The sequence below is a fragment of the Acanthochromis polyacanthus genome, chromosome 2 (genome assembly GCF_021347895.1).
Source record: "Acanthochromis polyacanthus isolate Apoly-LR-REF ecotype Palm Island chromosome 2, KAUST_Apoly_ChrSc, whole genome shotgun sequence".
Taxonomy (NCBI): Eukaryota; Metazoa; Chordata; class Actinopteri; family Pomacentridae; genus Acanthochromis; species Acanthochromis polyacanthus.
The window spans coordinates 25,307,292-25,319,734 of NC_067114.1; the positions used below are offsets into that span (position 1 = coordinate 25,307,292).

General features: G+C 42.0%; 1 long non-coding RNA gene and 1 gene segment (V, D, J or C); both read right to left on the reverse strand.

Moving 5' to 3' along the window:
• The window catches only part of LOC110972317 (immunoglobulin kappa light chain-like), a 238,184-nt gene that overhangs the window by 210,938 nt on the left and 14,803 nt on the right, over window positions 1-12,443 (reverse strand). Inside the window, 2 exon segments of the C gene segment in view lie at window positions 1,979-2,100; window positions 7,361-7,402. Coding sequence covers window positions 1,979-2,100; window positions 7,361-7,402 — 164 coding nt within the window.
• Window positions 3,465-4,455, reverse strand: LOC127531763 (uncharacterized). Its single transcript, XR_007938848.1, has 2 exons — window positions 4,056-4,455; window positions 3,465-3,974 (listed from the first exon to the last, which is right to left on the reverse strand). It is a non-coding gene; the product is annotated as an uncharacterized LOC127531763 (long non-coding RNA).

A 12,443-nucleotide genomic window follows, 5' to 3' on the forward strand; every position in this document is an offset into this window, starting at 1 on the left:
AATCAAGAGTTTCACAGTCTTTTTTTAAACAAACATCTTAATGTTTCATAATCTACATCAATTTAAGTAATGATTAAATATCATGAAATACACTGTATTGTATGAAATTATCTTTTATTTTCAGAGGCACATTAAAACTTTAAAACTGTTATTTAAAAAAAGTGGGCAATATCCCAGACAATTTATATAGATATAATTCCCTCTAACATTATTGAAACATTGAGGACACTCTTATTATTTTTGCTGTAGACTGAAAACATTTGTGTTTATGGAGTTAGAACAGTCTCATAATTCACAAATGCACACAGAAGAATTCACACATGTGAACTGGGATTCACAAATGTAAACTGCAATCCACAAATAAATTAAGAAAGTTCACAAATGTATTTCTGGATTCACAAACTGCTTTTGTGTGTGAATCTTTTTTGAGACTGCTCTGCCGTCAGCTCGATCCACAAATGCATTTTTTTTCAACACGGAAGTTTCTGTAGCCAATCAGATGTCTCCCTCCTTTCAGCCAATCACAAAAACTCACCCCACATGGGGTGGGTGTACTGTTCAGCCAATCATATGAACGTGTCCGCACAGCGTTATACTTGACCGTGTCATTGGGCTGAAGAGTGAAGCTGCCCGTTGGAGACATAGATATATACAAACACTGATGTAAAGTTCTTTATATGTGTGTCTTTATTAGTTAAAAGACAGGACATTGTAATTGTAAGATGTCATTGATTTACACCTGCATTTTGTGCTTCATGGCGCTAGGTGTGCTGTTTGCATGTTGGACATTGTTTTACACAGACACCACCGAAGAAGAAAGGTGCCGCAGGTGCTGCACGGAGTTCTTCCCTGTGTTTTCCCGACCACGGACAGGAAGCAGACAGCAGCAAAGGTTAACAATAGATATCGTCAGTAACTACACAAATATGTTAAGAGCTCAGATAACGACACAATGTAACGAATAAATACAATAACATATAGGCCTACGCCGTTTGGTTTAGCCCGTGGACGCTTCCTTAGCAACCACCACAGCAACTGTGGAAAACGTAACAATGTAACATTTCCGTTCAGAGACGTGAAAGATTAATCGTAATAACAAACAAACCAAAGATCATACACAAGAACTGAACGAATATTGTGAAATTAAAATGTATATTTTTCGCTAGAAATGTCACCAAAATGCTTTTTTAAGTCCAAACTGTCTTGAAATAATGCATTTTCCACTGAGAATGAAAGGAAAGGCTGCCATGTTTTCATTTTGAGAGGCCCGCAGCAAGCAGTCGCGTGACCTGTCGTCAGGCCAATAGAAAATAATAGGGAGAAAAAAACGTAAACATTTTACAATTTTCAGACCTTTATTGTGAGACTGTTACGTTTTGTTCTGTGGACAAACGTAGGTATTTCACATTTGGCCATGAGACTGGGGTTGTCTGAAAACAAAAGGATAATTTTATAAAATACAGTGTATTTCATAATAATTATTTATTTCTTAAATTGATGTAGATTATGAAATCTTAAGATGTTTGATTAAATAAAAAGACTGAAACACTTGATTTAAAGACAAATGGCTTTATTGCATGAAAACATGAACTGTATCATTATGAAGAGGAAGATATGGCTGTTATAATCTTTGTTTAGTCTGAAAAAAATAATTCAAAGAAAAAAGATATAAAAGAGAGAATTAGAGAGAGCTAACAGAGAGCAGTAACAGAGTCCAGAGACCAGTATGAGAGTCCCAGTGAGTGAGTCAGGACTGGGAACACTGGTCTCTCCTCAGTGCCTCTGAGAGTGGAGTCTGGGAGCCCTGGGTGGCCTCACAGCTCACAGAGACCACCTTCCTCCACTGGTCTGCAGGGAGCCTCAGGGTGCTGCTCCAGCTGTAGTGGCCGTCCTTCTCCAGCACCCCGGGGCTCCTGCTCTCCTCCCAGCTCATGCTGCTGCTGCTGCTGCTGCTGCTGCTGCTGCTGCTGCCGTCCACCTTCCAGGACAGACTCCAGTCTGAGGGGAAGCCCTTGTTGGCCAGGCACATGAGCGTGGCCTTCCCCTGCTGCAGCTCCTCACTGGAGGGGGGCAGCACCGTCAGGGTGGGACGGACATCACCTAGGAGACACCAATCAGCTTAGAGGACAGGGAGCACACAGCTGTCAATCAAACATCACACACGTGGACACCTTGACTGTGAGACGGTTGGTTTAGTCCTTGAAGGAGTTTCTGTCAGATGCTTTTTCTGCTCCAGCAGTCACTCACTCACACATTGTTTCAGTTCCCTTTAAGAAAGCTCTCATGTAAATCAGCTCAGAGAGAATCATCTCACAGTTTGATCAGAAATATGTCAAACTGCTCTGGAAATAAAACCAGCAGATGTTGAAACTTTAACAATAACAGTTATAATTACCATCACCAAAAGTCTGAACTAAACATTACCTTCAAATATTTAGTAGAAACAAATAAAGAAAAACATCGAACAACCGTAAAATGTTCTGTATGTTGATCATCATTGAAATTGATTTAAATCTGAGATTGAAACGGTCTAGTTATATTTAAACTCTTTGAATAGTTCATAATTCTAGGCATAGCAGGAATGAAGTTGTATGGGACAAGGTACGGACAAGGTACGTTTTATCCGTTTGATTCCTGGCTGTAAAAGACACAAGCAGAAACAAAAAAATCAAGCCGTTTTTTCGTTTTTTCATTTTGAGCAAAAAACAAAAAAAACAGAAAACGGTTTGTTTTTTCGTTTTTTCGTTTTGAACAAAAAACAATAAAAGAGGAAACGGTTCGTTTTTTCGTTTTCACCCCCAAAATGAAAATACGACTCCATATTTCGTTTCATTGGTGGGCGGGGTTTCAGAGCCCACCGGTGCACAATAAAGCTCCTGCCCATCACAATAAAGCTCCTGCGCTGGCAGGCATAGACAGACTGACTTTCATTGTATTGCCTGCCCCCACTGCACTTCCCCTAACTCTAAATCAAAGCAAGTCGTGTACACAGTAATGACAGTCATAACCAGTGGTGTAGTCTAGTTTTTTCTAGTGGGTATACTCCAACCTCACAAAACCAAAGCCAGGTCAGGTTCTCATATATGTGCGCGTGCACTCACGCGTACACACACACACACAGCAGCTCCTTTATTTCAAACTACCAATCAGATACTTATAGACATTATAGCGTCAGCAGCTCCTCCTCCTGCTATCAGGTAGAGCTGATGTTTCCTTTCCATCAGTTAGAGCTGATGTTTCCTCTTCATCAGGCTCCCTTTCCTGAACTTTAACCTTAGCTCCAGCTGTAGTGTTCCCTAAAGCGGCAGTATTCACAGGACAAGCAACAGGCTTATTAAAACACTGAAATAGTTTCATTTAGCTTTGCTTTCTTTTTCTCCACTGACTGATGTTGGGTCATTAAAAGATGTTGTCACGTGTTAGCTAGGCAGACCCGAGCCGAGAGCCACTATACCAGAACCGGAGAAGTTGAAAAAGGGTTTTATTGTACAGGGGTGGATATGGCTGGAGTGCAGAGACCGGGATGCAGGAACAGGGATGCTGGTGGAGGGAGGATGTGGCCGGGTGGGTCTGGGGACGGGGATCGGCGGTTGTCCAAGGTCCGGGCGGGACCGGAGCGTCGCAGATGGCTGTGGGGGATCCCTGGCGGCCAGACGTCAAAGGGCTCAGAGTTCGATGGAGGAGGAGGGGTTCGGAGGGAACGAGACGTAGCACTCTGACGATCCGGGGGGCCGAGGTGTTGGACTGGCCGGGCAGAGACGGCGTCTCGCAGGTGATGTTCCGGGAGGAGCTCCGGGAGGCAGGGAGCAGCCGGTTGACTGGTGCAGCTCCAGCGGCCGGGAAGGAAATGGGTCGGGGGTTCCAGGAGGGGGTCCGGGCGGAATGGGGGATCCGAGTGGGGAGGAGACCGGTGCCGAATGGGTTGGGGGGTTCAGGTGAGGGTTTCGGGTGGGTAAGTTCCCGGGCAGCTGGGTCTGGAAGAAGGCAGGAGAGAGATACGCTAGAAAAACGTCAAATTTTCAACAAACTTTCTGGAGGCTAGAGAGTGAACTGACAGCAAAGTCTATTTCAACAATCTGGCAGGGTGTGGAGTGTTGAGCCGGTACTTATTGCTTGGTGAGTAATCAGGATGATTTCTTCCAGCTGCCCGGGACTCGTGGAGGAGGTTGATTACCTGAGTGGAGACGGCTGTGAAGCCGAACTCCACTCAGGTGCAGTGCTGTGAGGGAAAGCAGAGGAAAAGGGATGGATGGGAGACAGGAGGCAAGACAGGGAGGAAAAGGATAAGGGAGGGGGTTTTGTTTGGGATGCCAGGTGGGGAGGGAATGAGGAGAGGACCCTGACAGTTGTAGACTCATGTCCCTCTTCTGCTAAGCCAGGGGTATTCAGCTAAAATTCAGAGAGGCCCAGTCAGCAAAGGTCCAGAACATCATAATGTCTAACTTGAGTTACTGTGATATATGCTGATGTAACCTGGTAGTTTTATTAGAGTCTGCCTGTAGTCAAAAACTGACCGTCAGATAAATTCAGTACGGTTCAAAAACATTTAGACATTTATTAATAAATAACTTATATGTAACTGTATATCTTAGAATAAAGTGCAGAACTTAAAAAAGCATGACTGAACAACCTGAATCAACTTCTATACATCTTTAACAATACATAAATCTCATAAATGTAAACATTTGAACACTTTTACATTTTTGTCTGTCTCATATCACTCCCCTAATATCTCTGCAGCTTAATGGGAGAACTGAGCTGCTGCTTGTTTGAGCCGTTCTCAAAACATATTTTGATTATGTTCATAGTTGAGAAAGCTGCCTTACAGCTGTTTGCTGAGCCAAACATGGTCAGCATGTGACCACAGTCTGTCCTCTAGAGATGTATAAGACACAAAAGATACGACTCTCACAGCCGATGCTTTGTAGTGAATCTGAAGAGCCGACTCCTAACGTATTTAATGGAGTATGGAGTTTAACACTGTCCTCACAGAAAACACGTTACTGGATCCTAGATTAAAGAAGCTTGCCTTCAGTGGCAACAGAGCTATTGATGAGAAACTTCAGAGAATAAGAGCAGCAGCAGCAGTCTGACACCTCCACCATTAGAGGACCAAGTGGAGGAGGAACCTCAAACTTCTGCTGTGTGGAGCCTCTTTGATGGAAGAGCTACAGGAGATGATTCAGGAGAAATCCTACAGCTGATGTGGTAATGGAGGATCATATCTAGAGGAACCCCTCATCCAACCAGCAGACGACCCACTGAGCTGGAGCAGGACAAGGCCTCAGTCTGCCCCACCTGGTGAAGGTGATGGAGGAGAGACAACTTCTTCCATCTGAGAGAATCTTCTCAAAAACACGGCAGATATTCACTGAAAGAAGAAATGTATCAGCCCATCCAAGCTCAGCCATCTGATTTTTCTGAATGTCAGCCTGCTCTGAGGACATTTATACTGTTTGAATACTGAGTCTGGTTCTGTTTCTGTTCTGGTTCTGTGGGTTCATGTGCAGAGTTTTGTTCATTTGTTTTTTGTGCAAAAAAGTTTGGTTGAAATATTAAACAAAAGCAAGAATACCTGTTTTTGTAACAGAGCAAATGTACAAAATGAGTCAATTATAAGGCTTCTCATAAAAACACTGAATGAAAAAGAGTTTGTCAAAACACAAACGATTCATATTTGCCAGGTTAGGATAAAATATGAGGCTACAAAGAATAATAAATTAGGAGCCATTTGGGAGCCGAAAGAACCGGCTTTTCTTTGGAAGCAGTGCCAAAAGCTCTCTAAAAAAAGAGCCGAACTTCCATCACTACAGTCCTCTCTGTCCCTCATCTCTCAGCTGCTTTTTGAAGGCAGAGCTGCGATGCAATTCAGCGACATCATTGGCTGAGTAGCATCACGTGGGATGCCTGAACTCCTACATAATTGGTGATGTATAGAAGTTGATTCAGGTTGTTCAGTCATGCTTTTTTAAGTTCTGCACTTTATTCTAAGATATACAGTTACATATAAGTTATTTATTAATAAATGTCTAAATGTTTTTGAACCGTACTGAATTTATCTGACGGTCAGTTTTTGACTACAGGCAGACTCTAATAAAACTACCAGGTTACATCAGCATATATCACAGTAACTCAAGTTAGACATTATGATGTTCTGGACCTTTGCTGACTGGGCCTCTCTGAATTTTAGCTGAATACCCCTGGCTTAGCAGAAGAGGGACATGAGTCTACAACTGTCAGGGTCCTCTCCTCATTCCCTCCCCACCTGGCATCCCAAACAAAACCCCCTCCCTTATCCTTTTCCTCCCTGTCTTGCCTCCTGTCTCCCATCCATCCCTTTTCCTCTGCTTTCCCTCACAGCACTGCACCTGAGTGGAGTTCGGCTTCACAGCCGTCTCCACTCAGGTAATCAACCTCCTCCACGAGTCCCGGGCAGCTGGAAGAAATCATCCTGATTACTCACCAAGCAATAAGTACCGGCTCAACACTCCACACCCTGCCAGATTGTTGAAATAGACTTTGCTGTCAGTTCACTCTCTAGCCTCCAGAAAGTTTGTTGAAAATTTGACGTTTTTCTAGCGTATCTCTCTCCTGCCTTCTTCCAGACCCAGCTGCCCGGGAACTTACCCACCCGAAACCCTCACCTGAACCCCCCAACCCATTCGGCACCGGTCTCCTCCCCACTCGGATCCCCCATTCCGCCCGGACCCCCTCCTGGAACCCCCGACCCATTTCCTTCCCGGCCGCTGGAGCTGCACCAGTCAACCGGCTGCTCCCTGCCTCCCGACTAGAAAAAACTAGACTACACCACTGGTTATGACTGTCATTACTGTGCACACGACTTGCTTTGATTTAGAGTTAGGGGAAGTGCAGTGGGGGCAGGCAATACAATGAAAGTCAGTCTGTCTATGAATGCCAGCACAAGAGCTTTATTGTGATGGGCAGGAGCTTTACTGTGCACTGGCAGGCTCCGAAGCCCCGCCCACCAATGAAACGGAATATTGAGTCGTATTTTCATTTTGGGGGTGAAAACGAAAAAACGAAAAAACGAACCGTTTCCTGTTTTTTGTTCAAAACGAAAAAACGAACCGTTTCCTGTTTTTTTGTTTTTTGCTCAAAACGAAAAAACGGCTTGATTTTTTTGTTTCTGCTTGTGTCTTTTATAGCCAGGAAACAAACGGATAAAACGTACCTTGTCCGATAAAACGTACCTTGTCCCAGGACAAATGAAAATATTAATACTAAAAATTATTTTGATTTTAAAAAAATCCACTTTTCTCTGCTCCAAACCATAAAAAATGGTTTCTAAACAAGTTTTTTTAAAATGACATATTTAGTATTAAATACAGTACAAACTTACTTCCAACATCCAGTCTGGTTCCTCCACCAAAAGTCCACCACAGTGATACAAGCTGATTGAGGCGTCGTACAAAAACCTCTGACTGTAAAGAGACACGGCTCTCTGACTCTGAAACAAACAAACTCAACTACATGATTTGCTGTTTGTATCATTTTGTCATCTGATATCAAAACTGGAAATAACACAGTGAATACAAGTGACCTGAGATTACATTTGTATTTTGAATATAGAAATATTTTATTAATTTATAGTTAAATTCTGCAGATTTTTTTGTTGATGAAATGGTAGAACTATATAAAATATTTTACAACATATGAATTGTTACAAATACATCGAAGAAATCATAATTGTACAGTTGAATTTAATATCTAATATTTATGTAAATATTTGTCAAAAACTTTAACATTAATTATCTGAGCAAGTGATTGATTCATTGATAATCAGCATCATCACAGTGATCCAAGTCTCTGCTGGAGTCAGTCACACATTTCCATAGAGAGCCACTTTGCATCAGCAGCACCATGCTCCAGTGCTCTGGGAGACTTTATAGTCCTGACACTTCAACTCTGGAGGACTGACAGCTGTCCTCCATGACAACAGAAGACACAGAAATCCTCCTCATCAAAAACATGACTCTGATCTGCGTCCTCATCTGGACTCTCCTCTGCTGCTGCTTCACAGGTAAAGTCCAGAGAATCAGACTCCTCTCCTCTATCAACATCCATCCCTCTGAAATGAAGCCCACAGAACCATGATGCTGCTTTCTGTTTGTGTCTCTGAATCCTCAGAGTCCAGAGGACAGACCACAGTGACTCAGCCTGGAGCAGTGAGCTCTGCTCTGGGAGGTTCTGTCACCATCAGCTGTAAGACCTTTTGGAACATTTACAGTAACTACTTGTCATGGTACCAGCAGAGGGATGGAGGAGTTCCTAAACTGCTCATTTATGACATTAGCACTTGAGCATCAGGGATTCCAGATCGTTTTACAGGCAGAAGATCAAACTCTGACTTCAGTCTGACCATCAGTGGAGTCCAGACTGAAGATGCTGCAGTTTATTACTGTATGGGTTTATTCTCCATCAACATTCAGCATTCGTTGACACAGTGAAAAAGCGTCGTACAAAAACTTCCCTCAGTCACACTGAACAGAAACTGACGTGACTGCTCCAGTTCACTGAACACACACACACATGCATGCATGCACGCACACACACACACACACACACACACGAATGAAGAGGAGCTACTGACAATAGATTTTCTGTCTTCATGTAAGTCACAGGACTTTCTCCTTCACATCTTCTCACCATCTCTTCATGTGACATTGTAGTTCCATGTCATTATCGGATTTGAGCTCTGCTTATTTATTTACTTTACAAAGAATCAGAGGATTTGACCTGGTTCACAAAATAAGAAGTTTCTTTAATGACCTTTGACCTCGGCTTCGCGCTGGATTAAAGTTATTTCATTTCTACTCTTTTCAAAAGAAAACATGAAAATCATAGATTAACAAAAGAAATCTTCACCATCAGCACATATAAAATCTAACCCTCCCTAAAACTTCACAAAATGTTTCTTAAACATGTGGAGTTGTGTTCCATAAAGAGAATTCAAAATGAATAGGAATGTTTAAATAACAATAGACACAACAGGATATGTGAAAAATTGTGTCGACCAACTCTGATGTCCTTCTCGAAAACCAAATGCACTCAAAATGACTAAAAGCTCATTTCTTCACTTTGGGCCCATCACACAAATGTCTTCACAATGTTCATCCACTAAGTGATAGAATATGTACAAACAAAACAACTCATTAGGGTCATTATTTTGCTGCATGAAAAAGGATCTCAAGACAGAATTACATTCATGCTTTCAGTCATATCACAAGATTTTCTTCAGTTTGATGAAATCACTCAGTTCACAATGAAATGTGACTGTTAGTGGATGTTACTTCATCGGAAAATTGATGTCTTATATTTTCAAATACAAGATCAAATTCATGTTCACTTTAAGCAGATGATGCCCTGATTTTTATTGCTAAATCTGATTAGCTACATTTTTCCATTTTAGACTTACAAATTCACATCATCAGAACAATTTCTAGATGGGAATCAACTGCGAAAGCAATTTCATGAGAGATCTGTTTCACATTTCATTGCCTGTAAGAGCAGATTGCTGCATGATTTATCACTTAAATGGACTTAGAAGGGGTCGAAATAGTCATGATAATTAATACAGATATTAGTGTACCTACTCCTCATGTACTCACCACTTAACTTAAGCAGCAGTAAGAAGAGTTATTTGCCACTGTAGATCAGGCTCTTTTTACTGAGGAGACTGAAAAAAATCAACTTGTCTGCAACGATCCTGGTGAACTTCTACCATTGCACCATCCAGAGCATCCTGACCAGCTGCATCACAGTCTGGTCCTGGAACTGCTCTCGTTCAGACTGGAGAGCTCTACAGAGGGAGGTGAAAACTGTCCAGTGTGTCATCAGTACTCCCCAACATCAAGACTCCGCATCACCATTGGTGCCTGTGGAATACCATCATCAGAGACACCTGTCACCCTGGAAACAGTCTGTTGGACTTCCTCCCATCTTGAAGGTGCTCCAGAAATCCCTGTTCAAGGACCAACAGGCTCAGGAACAGCTTCTTCCCCTCAGCTCTCACTTTACTGAGCTCTGCATCATGGTGACAACCCAAACACTCCCTACTCCCACCACATCTCCTCCTCCATTTTCCATGGACCCCCAGCACTTTCCCCAAGACCCCACAAACCTCCTTCCATGTTCACCCCACTGCATATAAACTGCATCTATCTCTATCCTCATCCCAAATTCACTGTTTATAAATTTCATACTGTTCATACTGTGTCTATTCTGCATATCTGCACCATCTCATGTCCTATACATTGTTCACACTGTTTATAGTTGTCATACTGTGAATCCTGTGTGCACAGTCTCGTCCAAAGTTACTGGAATAGTGAGCTCAGTTCCTTTATTTTTGCTGTAGACTGAAAACATTTGGGTTTCACATCGAATGATGAATATGAGACAAGAAATCAACATTTCAGCATTTTTTTCCCCAGATATTTTCATCTGGATCTGATACACAACTTAGAAGATAGCACCTTTTGTTCTAATCCAGCCATTTTTCATGTTTTGCATTATTTGTAAAGGTACACAGCTCTGCCAGCTCTGTCCTGGGCTGCCCACTGGACTCTGTGATGGATGTGGGTGAGAGGAGGATGTTGACCAAGCTCTCATCCATCATGGACAACAGCTCCCACTCACTGCACCGGACTGTAGTGGAGCTGAGCAGCTCCTTTAGCACGAGACTCAGACACCCTCAGTGCAAGAAGGAGCGCTACCGCAGGTCCTTCATCCCCACTGCCATCAGACTGTATAACACTCCTGTGTAGTTGTTATTATGTGCAATATTTATTATCTTGTTCTTGCACTTTCGTGACTTTTGCACTCCTCTGTTTTTTGTTTCTAAGAGCCCTGTAACGGTAAATTTCTCCTTTGTGAGATAAATAAAGTCTATCTTATCTTATCTTATCTTATCTTATCTTATCTTATCTTACCACATTTTAAGGTGAGCAAAAGTATTGGAACAGATAGATTTAAAGAAGAATAATCAGAATAAGACAAATATTTAGTTGCAATAACTCCATTAAGCCTGTGACCCACTGACATGACCAAACTTATGTATTCTTCTTTTGTGATGCTTTTCCAGGCTTTCACAACAGCCTCTTTCAGTTGTTTGTATTGGGGGAGTTACTCCCTTCAGTCTCCTCTTTAGCAGGTAAAATGCAACTCTATTGGGTTTAAGTTTGGAGATTAACTTGGCTGGTCTAAAACCTTCCACCTTTTGCCCCTGATGAACTCCTTTGTTGTGTTGACAGTGTGCTTTGGGTCATTATTATGCTGCATGATGAAGGATCTCCAAGTCAGTTTGGTTGCATCTTTCTTTATATTGGCAGACAAAATGTTTCTGTAGACTTCTGAGTTCATTCTACTGCTGCCATCATGTATTATCATCAGTCAGGATGAATGAGGCCATCCCAGAAGAAGGCAAGCAAGCCCAAGCCATCACGTTACCTCCACTATGTTTCACAGATGAGCTTGAACATCAGCCTTTCCATCACTTTGGTAAAGGTTCATCTTTTTCTCATCAGTCCATGCAACTTTGTCCCAGAATTTTTTTTAGGCTCACCTCTGTACTTTTTGGCAAATTCCAGCCTGGCCTTCCTATTCTCCTTGTTCATGAGTGGTTTGCATCTTCTGGTGTAGCCTCTGGAATTTTGTTCATAAAATCTTCTGAAAATTGCTGATGTCACTAATAGTTGTTTCCAGATCTTTCTTTACAGCTCTCACAATGTTTTTGTCATCAACTGCTGCTATCTTCCTTTTTTTCCTTTCCTTTGTCTACCCGTATGACATCTGTTACTTACCACGTCAGTAGTTTCTTTCTTCTTCAGGACATTCCAAATGGTTGTACTGGCTATGGCCAGTGTTTGTGTAATGACTCTAATTGATTTTGTAATGTAATTGACGCTATATAAATAAAATTGAATTGAATTGAATTGAATTGAATTGAATTTTCCATCTTCTCTCAGCTTCACAGTTACTTGTTTTTCACCCACAGACGGCTCTCTTTTCATGTTGGTTACACATCTAATTATAGATGCAATCTGCACTGGCAAAACCCAAATCTGAAACTGAACATAGACATGGAGCGCTATTTATTTTTTGAATAATCAATGTGATAGGACACACCAGAGCAGCAAAACACACTTTTCAGTCACATGTCACAATATTATTCTAGTGGAGTGTATATAGCACTATCATCTCTACCTGTATAATTAGATAATCTGTGTATATTGTATCCACATCTATATATTTATATTATATTTATATATTAGTGTGTTCCATATGGTTTATTCAGTTTACACTGCTCCAGCTGTAGTTGTTGTCCTTCTCCAGCATCCCAGGGCTCCTGTCCTCCTTCCAGCTGCTGCTGCTGCTGCCGTCCACCTTCCAGGACAGACTCCAGTCTGAGGGGAAGCCCTTGTTGG